At 45.3% G+C, this 21,295-nt stretch overlaps 1 protein-coding gene across 2 annotated transcripts; it reads left to right on the plus strand.

Moving 5' to 3' along the window:
• The first annotated feature begins 1,083 nt into the window (after nucleotides 1–1,083).
• LOC120682788 (uncharacterized protein At3g06530-like) lies at nucleotides 1,084–20,859 on the plus strand. Of its 2 annotated transcripts, XM_039964800.1 has the most exons (39): nucleotides 1,084–1,374; nucleotides 1,793–2,006; nucleotides 2,089–2,184; nucleotides 2,277–2,394; nucleotides 2,483–2,656; nucleotides 2,894–3,064; nucleotides 3,188–3,243; nucleotides 3,348–3,437; nucleotides 3,517–3,659; nucleotides 3,835–3,917; nucleotides 4,036–4,164; nucleotides 4,367–4,441; nucleotides 4,556–4,727; nucleotides 5,119–5,258; nucleotides 5,341–5,448; nucleotides 5,795–5,978; nucleotides 6,394–6,491; nucleotides 6,570–6,719; nucleotides 6,813–6,966; nucleotides 13,464–13,621; nucleotides 13,732–13,813; nucleotides 14,047–14,221; nucleotides 14,312–14,387; nucleotides 14,559–14,729; nucleotides 14,845–14,916; nucleotides 14,990–15,094; nucleotides 15,683–15,772; nucleotides 15,943–16,148; nucleotides 16,225–16,432; nucleotides 16,528–16,707; nucleotides 16,996–17,091; nucleotides 17,183–17,250; nucleotides 17,328–17,661; nucleotides 17,779–17,988; nucleotides 18,106–18,789; nucleotides 18,891–19,294; nucleotides 19,501–19,744; nucleotides 19,989–20,159; nucleotides 20,313–20,858. In XM_039964800.1, the coding sequence occupies exons 1-39, from the start codon at nucleotides 1,218–1,220 to the stop codon at nucleotides 20,541–20,543; spliced, it is 6,477 nt and encodes a 2,158-aa protein (XP_039820734.1). In that variant the 5' UTR covers nucleotides 1,084–1,217; the 3' UTR covers nucleotides 20,544–20,858. The 2 variants fall into 2 exon arrangements, with proteins under 2 accessions (XP_039820734.1, XP_039820733.1); XM_039964799.1 differs by having other exon boundaries at nucleotides 6,394–6,719; nucleotides 20,313–20,859.
• The last annotated feature ends 436 nt before the right edge of the window (nucleotides 20,860–21,295 follow it).

A 21,295-nucleotide genomic window follows, 5' to 3' on the forward strand; every position in this document is an offset into this window, starting at 1 on the left:
TTATATTTAATAATTATTATCCGACCATGAGTTAATTAGGCTCAAAAGATTCGTCTCGCAAATTACAAATAAATACAATTAGTTATTTTATTTAGCTATATTTAATACTTTATACATGCATTCAAAGATTCGATGTGATGAAAAATCTTGTAAATTTTTGAAACTTTGAATGCAAATATGCAACTAAACAAGAGCTAGGATGGCCGGAAGGTCTTGCATGCCCATTTTGCAGGTTCCCGGCGGCCAATCAACGATGGAGAGGGACAGCAGAGCAGAGAAGAAAACAACGGCGGATGAGTTGAAGACGGTGGCCCCGCCCCCCGGACGTCTAGAGCATTCCTGTTTGAAATGATACGATATTATGAACTAGTAGCAGATTTTTATACTGAACCAAACTAGAGTTTCTTTTTGTGTGTGTGTGTGTGGGGGGGGGGGGGTGGCCAATCGCGTGACTAGCAGCGTAGTCATCCCATCAGAATATTGTAAGCCGGCCTAAACGCTACCTTCCGATAAGATATACAAAATAAAGAGATTTGAAGTAAGTAAATTCATATTTTTTAACTGAAATATCCAAATTAAATTTGGATTGCACCATCGATGAATTATTTATTATAGAATATTAAAAATAAGACTCCAATTGACTCTATTTAAATATCTTTTAAGGTGGAACATTATTTTCTCAAAGGGGGAACAATTATTGTGAAGTTGGAACCATTGTTTCTGATTCAAAATAAAATTGTTCTATCTTAAATTTCATTCAAACATAGTTAAGTGCAGTCTTGTTGTGAAGATTTTATCGTTAGAAATATGACAATGTCGGAATTTAATTTGAATAGTTGATTTAAAAGTTACATATTCATTCCACTTGAAGCTTTAATATTTACACGGAACCTCGTGCAGGCATCACGAGCCAGTGGAGATAAGGCTTTGCGAGTTTAAGGCCTGGCAGAAGAGAGGAGACAACGGGCCTTTTCCACCAGCCTCATTTATAGGCCCAGTGAAATAGCAGGCCGGGTACTGGGCTGCGTGAGCGCCACCTGGCCCACTTATACTTTTCTAACACCACCACCACAAAAACGGACCACTTCCACTATTCCCGTCCCGAGACCCTCTCGCCGCCGCCTCTTCGCCTACCGCCGTGCAGGGTTTAGGGTTCAGCGGCGGCGGCACCAGCTCCCATCACCCGAGGCCAACGCCAACGAGACGAGTTGCCGGTGATGGCGTCGATCGCGTCGCAGCTGCAAGCAATCAAGTCGGCGCTTGGCGCCGCGCCCGAGCCGGCGCGGCGGCCCATCACCCGGCCGTCGGTGCTCTTCGACGCGAAGGAGGCCGCCGATATCGACCTCCGCGCCATCCTGCCCGTCGCCCTCACTGGTGCTTACCACACCATCCGTCCGATCGTTTCCAGGATGCTGCTACACTTTGCCTTTCTAGAGCAGCTAAACATTTTTTTGAACATCATTTTGGTGGAGTCTTTGTTCGCTAACCCGAGCGTGCTAAAATCATGATTCTTTTCGGCTCTTATTCGAGCGCCCTAGTACTCCAGTAATTTTCCTCCCTATTTCCGCCTGGAATTTAGCTGCTATTTGCTGGTTAATGTTACCGAATTGCAGGCTTCTGCAGTCGTTCATCTGTTTTGTTAATCATGTGATTTTCTTAAAACTTCACTAGCATCTCATATCAAACTCTGTGTCACTAACATCTCGAATCAAACCAAGTTAATCTGGCATATGAAGTGCATCAATCAAAAGGATCCCTTCCGTTACAGTATTTGATTCAAATTACTTTGTAGGGTTGGAGCACCTTGCCAGTGTGGATGAGAGGTTTGCTAGGTACAACAACACTCTGTTCAGGGACACTAGCCTTGAGGTGAACCGTGAACAGTTAACTCCCAAGGAGAATGATAAACTCAACAAGTCCATCTCCACCTACCTTCGCCTTCTAGCTGGTTACTTGCATCTTCCATCTGCCCTCAAGACCCTTGAGTACCTTATACGCAGATACCTGTATGAACTAAGCTCAGCTACTTTTAAGATAATCCTGTGACCTTTAGCTTATCTCTTTTTGCTGGTGGAAATGTTCATTTAGGGTGCATGTATACAATTTGGATGAGTTGCTTCTGAGCGCACTGCCTTACCATGATACACATGCATTTGTTCGGATTGTGCAGTTGGTCAACTTAGGGTGAGTGCGATGGTTATGGATTGACACTCTTTCAACCCCTTTGTCTGCATTGATAAATTGAGGTCTGCTCGTGCTCGATGATATGTTTTCAGGAATAGTAAGTGGGCATTTCTTGATGGCGTGAAGTCCTCAGGTGCACCGCCACCCAGGAGTGTTCTAGTGCAGCAGTGCATTCGGGATAAAGCCGTGCTGGAGACCCTCTGTAACTATGTAAGTCTAAAAGTTATTTCACTTTTTTCATGTTAGGCTTCCCCTACGCTTTTGGAGCTTTCTAGTTGATGATTCTGTTTACTTCCAGGTTACACCAACAAGGGAATTCAGTCACTCAAGGACAGTCGTTTGCTTTTGCACCGCTGTGATTGTGGAGTGCTTGGGTGCTGTCCCAAAGCTTGACACAGATTTAGTGCAGAGGGTCCTGGGATTTGTGTTTGACTCTCTTAATCCTGAAATAACGGGAGATCAGGATTATAAGGTCAGCTTGATTTTGCAACTTTCGTGGCATCTAAAATTGATTGTCTTTTTAATGTTGTTTTATTTTCTTCTTTTCTTTTATTTTGCAATTCTTGATTGAATTGTGTGTGTACACTTATCATTGACCACCTTATGAACCTTTTATTTGTGTTTTGTGTATCCACTTAACCGCATACTTATTGACATCTTGCTTTCTGTGCTATATCATAATGCTGTTGTGATGGATCTTTGTGACCAGGCTGGCGCTCTGATGATTGTTGGAGTACTTGCAACGCGGGCATCTCTAGCGCCAAAACTTGTCCAAAATTTGATTTTCTTTGTTGCAAGGACTGCACGACATGATGCATTTGAGTCAATTGACTTACCATGGCTTCGTGTCACAGTGATGGCTATTATAAGTCTTGTTCAGGTATGGACTTTTAACTAATTGCCATACATATCCTTAAGAAAGGCTGTCGTACTATGGGAATATTGAACCCAATACAGGTGATGCCAAGGTAGAAGTATTGATAACTTTCCTTTAATTTTGCAGTCACAATCGGTCCATGGCTTCCCTAAGAAGGCATTGATGATTTTGAAAGACATCAGGTTTACCGATGTTTTGTTTGTAGCATACACAGTATAATATTTGTTCTTTTCTGCTTCTCCCTTCTGCCATCAACCGTTGAGTTCTTGCTTTAAATTTTTTTCAGAGATTTTTCTGGTGTACTTTCCGTATTATCCAGCGAGTACAATATTGAGAGATTTGTTAGGCTTTATGTTGAATCATTGGTTGACTACAGGTGATTTGCTTATCAATGTGATCATTTTGCATAGTTTCCCTTGTGTTTTATGAATATTTGACTCTCAGCATGTTAACAGTACTTCTGATGATTCCTGCCATACACACCTCATTGAAACTATTGAGACTCTACCAATGGAGAACTCTGTTGAAAGAATTGCGAGCAAGGTTCTTGGCAGCTGTAGCAAGGTATCTCGGGCCACTGAAAACCCAGATATAAAAGGTACATGTAACACCACCTTCAAATCTTTTTTGAAGTAATTGAGCAATTTTATGTTGTTCTTTGTGCATGTATTTATTCCAACTATATCATGGTGTTCGCTACAATCAGTTTCATATATATTGTATCATCTATGGTAAGATCGTTTCCCCTTAACTAAAGTTCTATTATTCTTCAGGAATTTGGGCTAAGAAAATCTTGAGCACGATTGAAAGAAAATATCCACTGGAGCTACATGATGCTATTCGTAAATTTCTTGAGGTACATTATGATAGACTTTCCTCTAACGAAGGTTATCAGTTCTTATCGCTGGAGTTTGACTGTTGTTTCTCCTGTTCTTGTTAACCTTCTTTTGGAAGTTGACATTTTTATTTATCAGAAATCTGAAATTAACTCAACTGGAGGGGATTCTTTATCTGAGGTGTTCGGCTTAGTGTTTGATGAAAGCAAGAAAATTCCAACTGAAATAGCTGACTCAAACATTTGGTTCAGCCTGGACCATCCAAAGGTACATGTTGACTGATCTTGGTGTGAATTTACTGTTTGTATAAATTTTGGTGAACTTATCAGTCTCTATATTCAAGAAAAATTACTGGCCCTGGTCCACATTGTATTTGTTGAATTGGGTACTTTGCTAGCCCTTCCCAGTGTTAGTTGGTCTTGTTATCTTTTCTAGCCTTTAATGAAGTAAAATTTTATCCACGATGCAGGCTATGGTACGCCAATCGGCTCTCTCAAAAATTGCTACATCTGGCATCTTCAACAACAGTGCTCTAAATCCACAGGTAATCTTCTATATTGTTGTCTGGACGTGTGTTTGGTATTATAAGTTCGTTGTTTGTTTGAAGCTTTCCCAAAGTGATGATCAGGTTTACGTTGTTATGTCTGATTTTCTACAGAAACTTATCAATATGCAAGATGCAATATTGCGCAGTATGTATGATGATGATCTAAGTGTTGTCCAAGCTGCCTTATCCATAGAAGGACTAGCAGCTGCTGTTGCATGTCCTGATAGCCTTCTAAAAGCATACGATGACGTGCTCACCAAATGCATCAAAATCATTAACAAAGGTGAGTAATATTTCTAATGTCTACTTCGTTGCTAGCGGTCCAAAGGTGTGAAGTTATTTTGTGACTTCTGTGAAAGAGGTTGTGCAGAATTATTTTATATGGTTTGGCTTCTTACTGTGCCCACAAGACATCATAGCTAATGTGTGCACTTTGAATATATAGCCATAAAGTTAGCACTAACTGGCCTATTCATGTAAATTGTTAATAAATAGATATAGAGATTGGCAGAAATTGCAACAAGTAGTCTGGACCACTGCTCAATATATTTATTGAATCTAAGGTTCATTGGTTTGTCTTCCTTTAGTTATCCTTCTTACGATCCTGATACTCTGATATGCTACATGGGCAAATGTTTATCACAACTCAAGGAATTTTATTTATGTTACTGCAGGTGGTTCAAAAGCATCAAAGGCTTCTGATGTTGCTGTTTCTTGCTTGGAAAAGATGGTTATTGAATATCAATCCCATCATGTGGAACATGCCAAGGACATAGCTGCAGTAGTTTTTCGTCTGCTTATTATTCACCCAAAGGTTAGCTAGTTAACTTATTACAATATCTCCCATTTTTATTTTTTCTGCATTTATTCTCACTCTCAATGTTTTAATGAAACAGACCCTTAGAGTGAACTTAAAGGCCCTGGAGCTAGCTAAGAAATTACAATGGGAATTCTACACAAGTAGTTCTCTTGTATGTGATGAGGTCACTGTTCAGAAAATGAAGGTGAGGTTTCCTACTTGCCAGACAGCTAATCTTGTCTGTACGTTGATCTTTAGTGTAACTCTGTAAGCATATTGGATGAAGGCGATTGATTTCCTTTCCACAATTGGCACATTGTTGCACATATTTGGTTCAATATGCCAACATACACATCTTGAACCCCATACACATGTAGGGTTAGATATGTGAGGATGTAATGTTTATATGGTTGAAATGTCTCTTGATATTTCAATCAACAACCTGTTCGGCTGGGCTAGAAAGCGGCTGGGCTGCAGCTGCAGGGCAGCCAGCGTTGATCTGAATCTGTTCTGTTTATTTCTAAGTAATTCTTGTGTTCATTATGTTGCAGGAGAACATGAGTGCTGACTTCATTGCTTCCATTAACATGAAGAATATCAAAGCTTTTGCTGAGACTTTCCTAGCTAACCCAAATAAGCATGTAGAGTGGTTGGCTAACTCTGGAAATGGAACTAGATTTTCTAGAACTTTGTTTCTACTTGTAGTATTGGAAACACTTGTTGTTCCCTCAGAAGGTAAGCTTGTCTTTGCTGTTATGCTTTCATATACTATTGTGACAGCGGTTATGATAGTTGCAATAACAAATCTGTGCTATACTACTTATCTTTTGTTACTGATAATTGTTTGTTGACTTCTATTATTGAAACATCCAAAAAAAAAACTTGACCCCCCGCATTATTGAAACATCCAGAAAAATGCTTATTTGTACTCTATAAAGTTCTTAAATTGTGTTTTATTTCTCCTGGTGACTTTATAGCATATAGCACCTGATGTTTCTAACTTGCGCGCATAAATCTACCCTAAAACATTGTGTCTTGAATTGTCCTAAGTGCAGTATATAATGCCTTCCAGTTCTGTCCTGCCTGGAAATGCTGGCTACTCTGGTAAGAAAACCACATAGGATGACTGTCTTTTCTTGATCCTTTTCAGCTTTGGACAAGCAAGTGAATCTCTGTAAAGCTTGTTTGCCTGCCCTGAAGGATGAATGGCATCACATACAGCATGAAGATAATGGTGTTTTTGATGAGGTGTTTACAATTTACCATTCAATGTTGAATGATTTGCCTGTATTCTTTGGACTTGAACTCCCGTGTTTTGCTTTGCAGATAAGCATTGATAAGCTTGAGAAGTGCAGTCTAGAATTGGTGAAGCATATTTTCAACAGTGATACAGAGGCATTGAATGCTAGAATCCTTTCATGTATATTTTGGGGACTTCTAAAGGTGCAGTCCTCCTATATTAAGAAGAATTTTAGGGTATGCAACTGTTAAGCAATAGCTACATCACCTATTCTTCTCACTTCACTTTTGAGAACATCATGATCTATGCTGTATTTCTGTCATGTGCAGATTGGCAGCGGTGAAAATGCAATCCTCGATGATTTGTTTCTCTTCTTTGTTACATCACCTGGCAAAAATGTCTTTCAGAAGCACTTAGAGTATCTCGTCATTAATTGCACTGGAGCACCTTTTCAATTTATTTCGAAGTACTTTCTGGATGAAGGTTTGCTACTTTTGCTCTGTTAAGCAAAGATTATTCTGTTACTCTACAAGGCTACGCCTGTGCCTACCGAAGAACAACTGCCATATTTCTTAGTGTAGTGCTTTTATTTAACCTTGGCATTATGCTTTGCCTTTGTTTTTTACGGGCCTATTTTTTTTATTTGTTTCACAATCAGCCTACTTCTATATGTCCTTAACGGTTGTTCTATCAGGGTGTGATTCCCCTCTTTGGAAAGTTAGCCAGGCCTGGATTCCACCTCCCCAACTGCAAGTGGTGCATGATGGGTTGTTAAAAAAATACAAAAAAAAACACAATTGTTTTGTGGATTTATCACAATCCATTAAATATGCAACGAAGAGTAGCAGACTAGCAATCATGATGTTATGGATTGGTTGGATCCTTAGCGAACTCAGATTCAGCTGTCCTACCTACAGCCAGCTGTGAGATATATACCATATTCGTTGCTTGATACTTCTATGTCTTGGCTTATCTAGCACTTCCAAATATAGTCATATGGTACCTGGTAGTAACTAGCTTGTTTAGTAATCAATCAATTAGTATTCTTCAAAAGGGTTTTGCCCACCAATACGGTGTCTATCAGAACCTCAAGTCGCACGGGACTAGCCCGCAACCATAGTGTGACCTGCCCGTACGTTGCTTCTGTTGTTTCCTCCTATTGGTGTATATTGAGCCCATATATAGAGGCCCGTTTAGAGACCCATGTATAGGAACTATATATCCCACCCTTCTAGGGTTTGGAGGAATACAAGCCATTATTCTCTCCTATTCTCTCTCTTACATGGTATCAAAGCCTAGCATGGCCGCCGCCGCCGCCTCCATGGCCGGCCGGCCACCGGCGCCGCCCCTCCCTTCCCTCTCCTCCTTCCCTCCCCTCTCTTCCTTTCCCTCTGCTCTGGGCGCGAGCTCCTCCCTCTGCTCTGGGCGCGAGCTCCTCCCCTGCTCTGGACGCGGGCTCCTCTGCCCTGGGTGCCGCGCGGGGCTCCCCTGCTGTGGGCGCCGCCGCCGCCCTGGTTGCCCTGCCTGATTCCTCTGCCTCCGCCGCCCTCCCTGGGCAGGTCGCGGGCGCCACGGGATCCGCCGCCGCAGGGGATGCCGCCGCTGCCGCCCTTGCCGCTGCCCTTGCCGCCGTCCGCGGGCAGGGCGCGGGCGCAGGCGTGGCCCCTGTACCAGGCGCGGGCCCTGCCCCCGATGGCCCCCTGCAGTCGGTCCTGCCAGACGTCGCTGGCGCTACCGGCCGCTGCTCTGCTCCCTACCCTAGCGCCGTCCGCTGCTCCTCTAGCGCCGGTTGCTGGCTCTGTCCTAGGCGCGGGAGCCGCGCCCTCCTCTGCTATTGCTTGGGCGTGGCCACAGGGGGCCGCCGCCGCCCCCACTGCTGCGCGCGCGTGGCCCGCCGCCGCCTCCTCTCCGCAAGCGTGGCCCGCCGCCGCCGCCGCCGCGGCCCCTGGCGCGCCCAATCCGCCCGTCCTGGCCCAGCTGGCCGTGGGCGCGGGCGTGGGGGGCGCAGCCGTGGGCGCGGGCCCGGCTCCTGCGCGCGCGTGGCCTGCAGCCGCCCTGGCCTGGCGCGCCCCTGCCGGCGCTAGCGCTGCAGCCCCCGCGGCCCATGCTGCCACGGCCGGCGCTGGCCCTGCTACTGTCGCCCATCCTCCTACGCCGAGCACATGGAGCCCTCCCGCGGCCGCGGCCGCCGCTGCCGGCGCGGATGGCTCTGGCGCACCACCTGCGGCCCATGCCCCTGTGCCCGGGATGCCCACGGCGCCCATGGCCGCGCCCGCGGCACCTCTGCCCGCGCCCGCGACACCCGTGGCCGCGCCCGCGGCGCCTCTGCCCGCGCCCGCATGGCCTGGGTTCGGTATGCCCCCCGCGGATGCGCCGTTCGCCGCCGCCGCTTTCCGCGGGCAGAAGACCGGAGGCCGCGGGCGTCGGCGGCGGGGTGGACGTCGTGGTGGTGGTGCTGACGGCACTACTCCGGCTCCGGGTGGTATTGGTGGAGGTCGTCGGGACACTACGACCCCGACTCCGGCTCCCACTCCTGCTCCTGCCCCTGGAGGTACGCCCTGCCATTCTTCAGCGCCTCATGGCCAGGGCGCGTCCTGATGTGGTCGTTCCAGGGTCAGGGGGGCTCCTCAGCCCCAGCCGGCGGCCATGCTCGCCGCTGCTGCTCCCCTGTTCGCGCCGTTTTGGAACCCGCCCGCTCAGCTCAGCCAGCAGCCGACCTGGCCTGGGGGGTGTGACCAGGCCGCGCTGGCGCAGTCCTTCGGCGCCATGGGGCGGACGCCGCCGGTCAGCACCGAGTGGATCGCCGACTCGGGTGCCTCCTTCCACACCACCCCACATGCCGGTATCCTCTCTTCTGTTCGACCCCGACACCCCTCTTGTCCTTCTTCCGTCATGGTTGGTGACGGGTCATGCCTTCCTGTCACCGCCGTGGGTTCTGCTCCTGGCTCATTTCGTCTTCCCAATGTCCTTGTTGCTCCTCAGATGGTTCATAACCTCCTTTCCATTTCCATTCATCAGTTTACAGCTGACAATTCTTGTTTCATCAAGTTTGATTCTTCTGGCCTCACTGTAATGGATTCGGCCTCCCGGCTTCCGCTACTCCGGTGTGACAGCACGGGGCCCTTTTACACCCTTCGCCTTCTTTCTTCCGCTGCACTACTCTCGCCTTCTTCGCCCTGGCCGTCTTGGTCTGCCGCTTTTGCCGCGACACCGTCTTCCACCACCTGACACCGCCGTCTTGTTCACCCTGGCCGCGACGTTCTAGCTCAGCTCAGTTGTAGTACCGATGTTCCTGGTACTAGAGCTCCTGCCGAGTACCTCTGCCATGCGTGCCATCTCGGTCGTCATGTTCGTCTTCCTTTTTCCTCTTCTTCGCATGCGACGCATGCTTTCGATCTTGTTCACTGTGACCTGTGGATTTCTCCTGTTCTTAGCCTCTCTGGCTACAAATACTATCTGGTGGTGGTCGATGATTTCTCACACTATTCTTGGACTTTTCCTTTACGCGCCAAGTCTGAGACCTTCCCCACCCTCCACTTCTTTGCCTGGGTGTCCACTCAGTTCGGCCTCACCATTAAGGCCATCCAGTGTGACAACGGGCGTGAGTTCGATAACTCCACCTCCCATTCTTTCTTCCTCTCTCGGGGTGTTCAGCTGTGTATGTCTTGTCGGTATACCTCTCAGAACGGCAAGGCTGAGCGGATGATTCGCACGACGAACGACGTCGTGCGCACCCTTCTGATCCAGGCCTCTCTGCCCCCGCGCTTCTGGGCCGAGAGCCTCCACACCGCCACCTACTTGCTTAACCGCCTTCCTTCCACTGCTTCTCCTGCTCCCACTCCACACCACGCCCTCTTCGGTATCCCTCCTCGCTACGACCACCTTCGGGTCTTCGGGTGTGCGTTACCCTACCACCTCCGCCACCGCTTCTCACAAGCTGGCGCCCCGCTCGACTCGTTGTGTGTTTCTTGGGTACTCCCCTGACCACAAGGGGTACCGATACTTTGACCTCACCTCTCGCCGCGTCCTGATCTCCCGACACGTCGTCTTTGACGAGTCGGATTTCTCCTACTCCACCTCCTCCACACCTTCTCCTGACCTCGAGTTGGAGTTCCTGTTTCCGACTGACCCGGTGGTTCAGCCACCGTTACCTGTCTGCCCTTTCCCGCAGGTTTTCCCGGTGCACTGGCACCGCTTCCGGAGACCCCTGCTGCGCCACGCGCGGCCCCGGTGCCCACTATCGCACCATGCGCGGCCCCGGTGCCTGCAGTCAAGCCACGCGCGGCCCCGGGGTCCCCTGCCGCGCCACGCGCGGCCCCGATGCCTCCCCCTGCACCTGTGCGGTACGCTCAGCCGGTGCAGGTGTACCAGCGTCGTTCGGCGCCAGCACCGGCGCCGCCGCGGTATGCTCAGCCGGTGCAAGTGTACCGGCGTCGTTCGGCGCCGACACTGGCGACGCCTCCGGCTCCGGAGGCTCTTGCGACGCCTACACCGAAGCCGTCGCCACCGCCGCCGCCGCCTCCACCGGCTCCCTCTTGAGCCGAGCCGGCGGTGTACCACCCGCCAGTCATCCATCGGGATCCTCGGCATATCCATCCCATGGTGACTTGGCGGATGGCGTTTTAGGCCGCGACTCTCTCCGCCACAGAGGACGAACCGCGGGTCTCTCCGGTACCCTTCTCTGTCCGCAACGTCTTGGCGGATCTTCACTGGCGTCGCGCGATGGAAGAGGAGTACGCGGCTCTTCTTGCCAACCAGACGTGGGACCTCGTGCCGCGTCCGTCTGGTTGCAATGTGGTGACTGGCAAGTGGATCTGGACGCATAAGCATCGGGCTGATGGCACACTGGAGCGATACAAGGCTCGCTGGGTTCTGTGGGGGTTCACACAGCGGCCTGGTGTGGACTATGACGATACCTTCAGTCCAGTCGTGACGCCCGCTACGGTGCGCACGGTGCTCTCGCTTGCGCTCTCGCGCTCTTGGCCTGTGCACCAGCTAGACGTGAAGAATGTGTTTCTTCACGGCACTCTGTCAGAGACAGTCTACTGCTCTCAGCCCGCGGGATTTGTGGACTCGAGTCGTCCGGATATGGTCTGCCGGCTCAACAAGTCTCTCTATGGTCTGAAGCAGGCTCCTCGGGCTTTGTACTCTCGGTTCGCCACGTTCTTGCTGTGACATTGGGGTTCACCGAGGCCAAGTCTGACACATCTCTCTTCATCTACCGCCGTGGGGATGAGACTGCCTATCTGCTGCTATATGTCGATGACATCGTGCTCACAGCCTCCAGTCAGCGATTGCTTCAGAGTGTCATCTCCTCTCTGCAGCAGGAGTTTGCTATGAAGGATCTGGGTCAGCTCCACCACTTCTTGGGCGTCACTGTTGAGCCTCGCCTGTCTGGTCTTCTCCTTCACCAGCGGCAGTACGCACTTGATATTCTGGAGCGGGCTGGGATGACTGATTGCAAGCCCTGTTCCACTCCTGTCGACACTCAGGCGAAGCTGTCTGCTGATCTGGGTGATCCGGTGGCTGATCCTACTGCCTACCGGAGTCTGGTCGGCGCTTTGCAGTAGCTCACCTTCACCAGGCCGGACCTCACCTACGCGGTTCAGCAGGTCTGTCTCCATATGCATGATCCCCGGGAGTCACATCTTGCTGCGCTGAAGCGTCTCCTCCGCTATGTCCGTGGCACTGTGGACCTCGGCCTGGTTCTTCACCGTCGTCCTCTGCTGAGCTGGTTGTCTACACCGACGCTGACTGGGCTGGCTGTCCGGACACTCGTCGATCCACTTCCGGCTACGCCGTCTTCCTCGGCGGCAACCTGGTCTCCTAGTCGTCCAAGCGGCAGCCGGTTGTCTCCTGCTCCAGTGCCGAGGCGGAGTACCGTGCTGTCGCTAACGGCGTGGCGGAGGCGTCCTGGCTACGACAGCTCTTGGCGGAGCTCCACCGCCCGCTCGCCAAGAGCACGCTTGTCTACTGCGACAACGTCAGCGCCGTATATCTCTCCACCAACCCCGTCCAGCATCAGTGGACGAAACACCTCCCGGTTTGCTGACATCTTCACCAAGGGACTACCCTCATCGACCTTCTCGGAGTTTCGCTCCAGCCTCAACATAGCAGGTGGCTAGTTGTGGCTGCGGGGGGGGGGGGTATTTGCCCTTTGTACTTTCTTCTTGTCCAGTCTTGAACACCGCTGCGTCGGTAGCTCAGACTGCGCGGGGGGGGGGTGTTAGCTTTCTTGTTGTTCAGTCTTGAACACCGCTGCGCCGGTAGTTTAGAATGCGGGGGGTGTTGGTGTATATTGAGCCCATATATAGAGGTCTGTCTAGAGGCCCATGTATAGGAACTATATATCCCACCCTTTTAAGGTTTGGAGAAATACAAGCCATTATTCTCTCATATTCTCTCTCTTACACCTCCTATGCCATATGCCTGTATCAAATTTCCGGTACTGGTCTTATTTGGTTTTAGGTATTAGTGAAGGATGCAGAATTGAACTTCTGCATTGTTCACAATTTTACGTGTCCTAGCCTTGCTGTTTCTTTATGTTTTTGTTGCAATGAAGGGATGGACGCCTGGGGTGACACTCTTATGGAATGTTCGTGCTAGTGTTATGGATTTTATTATTATTATTATATAATAAAAAGCACATTACTCAACAATTCAACATGTTCAGCTGTTGACTCCGAGTTTAGAGACTGCAAACTCCAAGGGAGCCCACATTGGACACTTGCTATGGTTCTCGGCCTCTACAGTTCTCCATGGCTGAGTTTATTGTGACAAGCATTATACCTCTGTTGCCATGCAAAGCCTTTCACTGTTGTAACCAAGTTCATTGATGGCCATGATAGAGTTAGCAAAGACATCATCTGATTTCTCTTCTAGTTTTTTTTTTTCAGCTCATTATCCTGTAAAATAGCCTGTCCATACTCCATCTTCATTTTTTTTGCCAAGTATTGATGAACATTCTTTATTTGATATAGATTCATCAGATAGAGTTCAAGTGGAGAGTCTTCATATGCTTGCTTCTATATGTTCTAAGTGTGCTTCCTCTGAAAGTAGTAGCTTGGATGAAAGCATATGGATGCAGCTTTTACTCGGCTTTCCTTCTGTTATTCTCCCACTTGCTCATGAGAACAGGGTATGAATCTGTTCATACTTCTTATGGTTGGCAATCTGCAAGCTACTAAATTCTGCTGGCTAGTTCGTCTATTTAATGTATTTTACATGTTTGTTTTTGTTACATTGTAGGATATAAGGTCCTCTGCTATTAAGTCTGTTGAGGGGTTCTATTTGGTGTGGCAGCGCTTGAGCACTTCTGTACCAAGAAATGGTCTGTCAGCACTCTTTTCATATTTATTTTTCAACCTGACCAGTTTTTGATTTAGTGTTTGAAATAGTGGGGTCTATAGCGGTTTACAATTATGACAGCTGCCGCCACAACAGTGTTGTACCAAATAGCAGACTAGCGGGAGCTGAGCAGAGCTCTCTGCTAAATTTTATAGTCCGCTATTTAAAACATTGATTTGATGTCATTGTTTCTTATCTTATCTGCCATATCAACAGGTAACGCCATCAAGTTGCCGCAATGCATGTCATCTCCAACTTTTGGTGTTTTCCTCGAGTCGTTGGTTAACCAAAAGACCATGATCTCCTCGGATGCAAAATTTCTTCCTGCATATATTTCATCAATGCTATGCCCACGCCAAGACATGATAATTCCAGAGAACCTTCATGAAAGGTTGCCATCATTTCTTTCTTCTACAAATACATTTTTCTTGTATTCTTAATTTTAATGGGATGTAAGTCTAACTTCTGTTTCTATTATCAGATTTGATCAGCCTACAAAAGATGCTCTCCTTCATTTCATCTTGCACTCTGCTTTAAAGCTCACTCCTTACGGAAAGGTCGGTTGACCTGCAATCTTGAGTAACTCACTAAAGTCAGCTTAGCCCATTGACACCAGCACAACATCACACACACCACCCTAATCACTACCACAGAAAATAAAGGCAGATGCATATGCATGAACTTTAATGATTGTATTTTATGCGTGTTGATATTGAGATGTGTTGCAGTTCATGGTTCTGTCAATCCTCAAAGGAGTAGGAGGTGTCTTATTTAAGGCAGAGGACGTGAAGTCTTTGTTCTTTGATCTTCTGGACTGTCGTGATCAATATCGGAATCAGCGTGATTCTAGGCAAAGCTTATCTACCTATGAAATTCAAATCCTTTGTTTGCTTTTGGAGGTACATGTGGTCATGTTTTTACATATGTGTCCATTCATGCTCTTTTATACAGTTCAATAGATTAGCATTAAATTAAATTTGCTGTCCATGTGGTTGATTCACTGGTGTTCTGTAGGTTTTGTTCTCACTGCCAGATTGTGCAAATATTGGTTTTAACATGTCTGAACCTCTGTTGAGAGCATTAAAGGTGAGCAAAACCTTCTATTATGTTCATATTTGAAAATTATCTTCTGGATTCAACTGACTTTATAAACCTTCAGGTTGATGCTCTGTCTCCAGATGATCCTGTTGTTGTAATGCCGTGTCTTACTGTCCTGCGTATTCTTCAACCAGTGTTCTTCGATAATTTGGAGACCGATACTAAGGTTTAATTTTATGTCATACAACCCCCATGTTGCATTGAATTTTCATTAAAAAAAACTGTTGGTGCTATTTCCATTTTTTTCACATCTTAATTGGAGAATCTAGGGTGTGCATAATGTCCTTGCCTTTTTACCTTACAGAAAAATTTTCTTGTATGCTGCCGAATTATTCTGCATAGTGATTTGCTATTGTATAGCTAACATTTATGCTAAGCATACTGCAAAGCACTCCAACAAAGGCCTCATGTACTATATATTATAGGTGTCGCTAAAGATGATATTGTTAGCAGGTGATGTATGATGTTCTACCATGAGCCTATGAAATATCAATGCACTAGCTAATAGATAATTTATCTTACTGATTTATGCACTCTTTCTGTATAACTTGCCGGGTCTCGCATCTTTGTCGCATGTTTGATTCCAATTTTCCAACATCTTCTGTTCTTAAGTTAGTTTACTTCTTAGCCATCTGTCTGTACCTGTTGATATTAACATTTCAGCCAGCTATGTTTTTCCCCTTACAGAAATCAGTAGATTGGATAAACATAACCGTGATGAATATTATGCTAATTTAAGTAATGTATTTTGCAGGAAAAAGTTTTTGGGCGCCTTATTTCTTTGTTTCGAACTGACAACACCCAAATTCGAAATGCTACACGGGATGCTCTATTGCGAATTAATGTTTGTATCTATATCCATTTCTTCCTTGAATCCTTTCTTAATACAAGCCATTTTACATTTTCCATAAGTGAAATCCATCAATTCTGTTGGGCAGTCTGCACTTTGTGTCCTGATATTGATCTACTCTGTATCAGTTTTGGTCAATGCTTATGTTATTCTACTCATGGTAGGTTGATGCTTCCACTGCGGTGAAATTTATTGAATTAATTGTTGCACTTGGTGATGCAAGAGGGCGGTCAAAAAGAACAAAGAGAAAGGATGATCTGAGTCCTGATTCATTTAGCAGTTTTGAGGAGTTATTTGGAGAAAGCCCTATAGCTTCTATTCTGGTTTCTCTTCTAGATATTTTGTTTCTTAAGAAAGATGTGAACCAAAGGTCTGGTATTACAGAACTACCATTTTTTTTGTTAGTACTCTGGGTTGCGTATGTCTGACGTTTGACCCTCGTGCAGGACGTGTTTATTACAACCGCTTTTCCAGATTCTTTCAAAGCTCCTTTCTGATCAATGGATTTCAGGGATTGTTTGTCAGTATACTGACCAACATGATACCTCATCCGAAACCCTTGATTTATCCAACTCCATGAAAGAAGCTCAGCACTTGATACTGCTGCTCCTCAAAGATATTGCAGATATGCTGGATTCGCATTCGCATCACCAGGTACTTAGCTATGCTGATTTTCAACTGCATATTCCAATGATGTTTTAAAGGCCACTTTCTTTGTTTGTATTCATGGATTATATATCTGTCTGCAGGATGCAATGTTCAGAAGCTCAGATGTTGATCTTCTTATTAATTACATACGGTCTGTCAAGGATGTAGCAACTCGGAATCACGGGTTTTCCTTGATAGCTTCTTTGGGAAAGGCTTGCCCACAACTGTTGTCAGATAGTATTCTTGATTTATTTCTGGTCATTGGAGATGCTATAAAACAGGTTAGTGTAAATATCCTTTGGGGACATATCTTTGTGCAGTTTGTTGTTGATTGACCTTCACTATGGAGTTCCTCAGGAGTTATTTCTTGTATTACTTTTACAAGGGACTTAGTTCTAAAGTGTCATGAACCAATTCGTGCTCATAATCATTGCCTGGGTTTATTTTATTAATTTATTTTTAAAACGGGTCCAGTATTTTAAGTGTCTTTTTGAAGCCAGTGTTTTTGTATTTCTTCATGAAATCAATGCTACTTGTTATTTTAGTCTTATGTTTTCTGAATTTTGTAGTATGACAGCCATTCTCAACGTGTTTTGGAGGATTTACTATCTGTCTTGGTTCCATGTTGGTTATCGAGGAACACAAGTATAGAAAAGCTTCTTCAGGTTGTATAGTTTTCCTCGAAGTTCCATTCTGCTTTACATTTTATTGACCATAAAGCCATTGAATTAATAGACTGTACTGATGTTGTTACAGATATTCATTAAAGCTTTAGCAGATATTCCTGAACATAGGCGGTTGACGCTAATGGTTTACCTCTTGAGGTATTTTCTATCTTACATTCTTTAACATCCTTGTATTTCCTATATGGTAAGCGGTCTAATTCGTTATACTGTTTCAGGACCTTAGGAAATGAAAGCCATTTGAGTACTGTGATCATGCATCTGCTCCAATCATTGGTGAAGAGGATTTCACTATCTCTTTCTGATCATCAAGGAAGCCGTTGGAGTGCTTTGTCACAGGAGTGGGAATATGGATTGGCAGTCAATGTTACTGACCAATATTCCTATAAATTATGGTTTCCTTGTTTCAGTATGCTACTAAAAGAAATCAGGGTGCATGGGAAGCAAGGACATCTAATGCTACGTTTCGCAATGAGGCTCCTTCTGTCTAAGTTGCAAGATACAGAGTTGATTTTTGAACTTGAATCTGATGAGTCTTCTAATTTTATCCAGGTTGCTCATTTGTCCAAACTGCTGCTCTTTTAATGTGTCTATCTATGCTATGTTCTATTTCACTCTAGGAGCTTAGTTTGTAAATATTTATTGTCGTATTCATTTTCACTGTTATAGGGTTCTCTTGGAGCACTTATGGAGGAAGTTGTCCTGTGTACTGTGTATACTAAAAATAAAAAAAGAGATTTTTCTTCTGATACTATAAAAGAACTCAGAGAGTCTGCAAATACAGTACTCAAAACGATTACAGGGTGGATGAGTGCTTCAACATATTTCAGAGGAATTACTCAGTTGTTGGATCATTCGGACAACCTTGTGAAAAGAAAGGTACTTTTTGTCAGATGAACTTTTTTTTATTGGATGTGCAATACCTTTTAACTAAGAGTTCCTTGAAACCATAACCTTTTATGCCCTGTGATTATTGATCTGAACTTCTCTACACAGACACTTGGGATATTGTCTGAAACTGCCAGAGGAAACAGTTTGGTTCAGAACAAGCAAAGAAAAGAACGAAAACTGAAGCATAGCTCTGTTATAACTGTTATCAAAGTGGACAAGAGCTCTGGTCCATATTTCAGTAACTTGTGCTTAAAGATTCTTGAATTAATTGACAGAGTGGTTGATTCGGACACTTCAGTGAAACTTGCTGCTATTTCTTCGCTTGAAACGCTAGTGAAAGAATATCCCTCTGATTATCCAGTTTATAGCAAGTGCCTCTCAACAATCATCAATCACATTGGCTCTGCAGATGCAGCTGCATCTTCTGGATTGATTCATACTGTTGGCTCTCTGATAAACGTGCTTGGATCAAAAGCATTACCAGAGCTCCCATTAGTTGTGAACAATATAATGCTAATAGCACATCAAGTTTCATTTTGTCCTTGTGGAAGTTATGCCCATGGTTCTACTATAACAGCCACCAGACTTTCTAACCAAGATACAGCTATACTGCTATCTTCACTGACCACGATTCAAGTGATTGTGGAAAGGCTGGGCGAATTTGTTAATCCATATTTGAAGGAAATACTCGATCTGGTGTTATTGCATCCTGAATGTTGTGCTCATATGGATGCCAAATTAGATGCAAAAGCAGCAGATGTTCGGAAGCTACTGACAGAGAAAGTTCCAGTATGTTTTCATCTAAATTATTCAGTTTATTTCTGGGTTCTATGAGGAACCATGATTGCTCGAATTTTTCCTTAGATCTAATCATGTTATTCGCATTGCAGGTGCGGCTTATTCTTCCTCCTTTACTGGATCTATACTCCATTGCTACTAATTGTGGGGAAGCAAGCCTTTCGTTGGCATTTCAAATGCTTGCTAGTCTTGTTAGTACAATGGACCGGCTGGCTGTAGGAACTTACCATGTGAAAATATATGAACATTGTTTAGCAGCACTTGATATCCGTCGCCAACATCCTGACTCTTTGAAGAATATAAACATGGTTGAGCAAAGTATTATTCATGCCATAATTACTCTCACATTGAAGCTTACAGAGGGCACTTTTAGGCCACTTTTTCTTCGTACTCTGGAATGGGCTGACTCTGAAGTTGATCAGTCTTCATCGAAGAAATGTTTAGACCGTGCAATTGTTTTTTACAAATTGATCAACAAACTTGCTGAACAACACAGGTATATCCATTTATGTAATGTATCTGAAAGTTATGCTCAGAGCATACTCGGAGAAATGATACCCGCTTCAATTATTCTACCTTTTTGTTTTTCCTGCCAATACCTATTTTGGGGCAGCTCGTTGCTCTTAGCAACCCGCAACTAAAGCGTTTCTCAAATATGTCCTGCCTTATGACACTAATTAATTATTTAATTTGTCCATGCAGGTCCTTGTTTACACCTTATTTCAAGTACCTACTTGAGGGATCTGTACACTATCTGTTAGAAGATGATCCTTTGGTTGGTTCCAAGCAAAAAAAGAAGAAGGCTAAGCTTGATGTTCAAGTCGAACAGAAGGATAACTTATTTGGACTGAAACTGTGGAATTTAAGAGCTCTGATTTTGAAGTCCTTACACAAGTGTTTCCTTTATGATAACGAACAGAAGATCCTAGATGCCTCTAATTTCCAGGTTAGTTGGCTCATACTTAATAGTGCATGTGCTTCCTTACCACTGCCGGCACTTTCATGTTCTGCTGTAATTTGAATTTCCAACTACTTAGATTAGAATAGGCAATGTCACTGTTCCTGTATGATATTCAGGTTACTTGGACAATATGCAAATATTGTTCAACTGAACCATATGTTCTGCCTTTGTTTTTTGCGTGCAACTTTTCAGTGAATGCTGTTATATTTGATATATTTGGTGTTTGCAGGTTCTCCTGAAGCCGATAGTTTCCCAATTTGTTGCGGAACCACCAGAATCTATTGAATCACTTGTGGATGCTCCATCGGTTGAAGAAGTAGATGAAGCTCTTGTTTTGTGCTTGGGGCAAATGGCAGTCACTGCACGCTCAGATGTTCTTTGGAAGCCTCTTAACCATGAGGTGGGAACCTAACAACACACCCAGTATTTCATAAACTAGAGATGCACCAAACATGATGTAAAAAAAAAGTTCATCCAAAACCCTGAGGCCTGGTTCTGTTAGAGATCATTGTACGCCGTTCCTGTGCCTTACAGATTTGTCATAAAACTGCAGGTGCTGATGCAGACCAGGAGTGATAAAGTTCGCCCCAAATTGTTGGGCCTGAAGGTTGTCAGGTACATGGTCCAGCACCTGAAGGAGGAATATGTCGTTCTCCTCCCAGAAACCATCCCATTCCTTGGCGAATTACTTGAGGATGTGGAGCTTCCTGTGAAGACACTGTCGCAGGAGATCTTGAAAGAGATGGAAACCCTCAGTGGCGAAAGCCTCCGGCAGTACCTGTGAGGCTGGTTGGCAGAGGCTGCTCAGTGTCAAATCTTGTCCCATGCGCTGAACTGTAGAACATCAGGCATGCTCATTTCCTGTAGAAACATCGAACAAATGCATTCAATCTTTAGGCAAGATATCCTTAAAAAGGTGTGTAAAATACAGTTTTGAATCTGTTTGTCTGTGAATGATGTTTTGACCTTTCGGGATGACGTTGTCCTATGTCAAATCACGCGTATAGCAATTGATGACCATCTCTACTTTAACCTGTTGTAATTTGTAAATTTGTATTGTAACTTGTCTGTCAAAGATTGGTTGGCTGTGCGTTTGGTGACTTTTGGGTGATCTGCACCGCACCCTCCGCACTAGGGCACCATGTTAGCACGTGCCAGGAACAACAGCACATGGAGTAATTAATGATTCTGGAATCCTTACTTTTTTATTAATTCGTTGGTGTAAATCAGTGCCCCGTGATATTCTGTCATTCTGAGTGGTGGTTTTTCTTTGCTCGGCATGATTGTCGCATTGTTTGTATCATTACTTATGATAATTGGATTGGTTTCTGAATTCTGACCGCCACAAGAAAACGCGAGGCGAGGCCACATGGTTGCAGTAGATCTTCGGCCCTGACAAAGGGTGGCAGGTCCCTTTCACACCGAATTTGGAGCCTCGATTTGTCCCCAAGCTACGCGGGGAAAAATTGAGATCTGGAAGTGAAAACCTACCTTAAAGTACCTTACCGTCGATCAGATGATGATTAAATTTTCTGA

This window comes from Panicum virgatum, chromosome 7N, assembly GCF_016808335.1.
Source record: "Panicum virgatum strain AP13 chromosome 7N, P.virgatum_v5, whole genome shotgun sequence".
Taxonomy (NCBI): domain Eukaryota; kingdom Viridiplantae; phylum Streptophyta; class Magnoliopsida; order Poales; family Poaceae; genus Panicum; species Panicum virgatum.

What these genes read in the sequence shown, in the direction of transcription:
- LOC120682788 (XM_039964799.1), top strand. Translation starts at nt 1,218, where the DNA reads ATGGCGTCGATCGCGTCGCAGCTGCAAGCAATCAAGTCGGCGCTTGGC. An exon ending in TGAAAACCCAGATATAAAAG is followed by an intron (nt 3,660 to 3,834) that starts GTACATGTAACA and finishes ATTATTCTTCAG; the next exon opens with GAATTTGGGCTAAGAAAATC. An exon ending in GTATAGAAAAGCTTCTTCAG is followed by an intron (nt 17,092 to 17,182) that starts GTTGTATAGTTT and finishes ATGTTGTTACAG; the next exon opens with ATATTCATTAAAGCTTTAGC.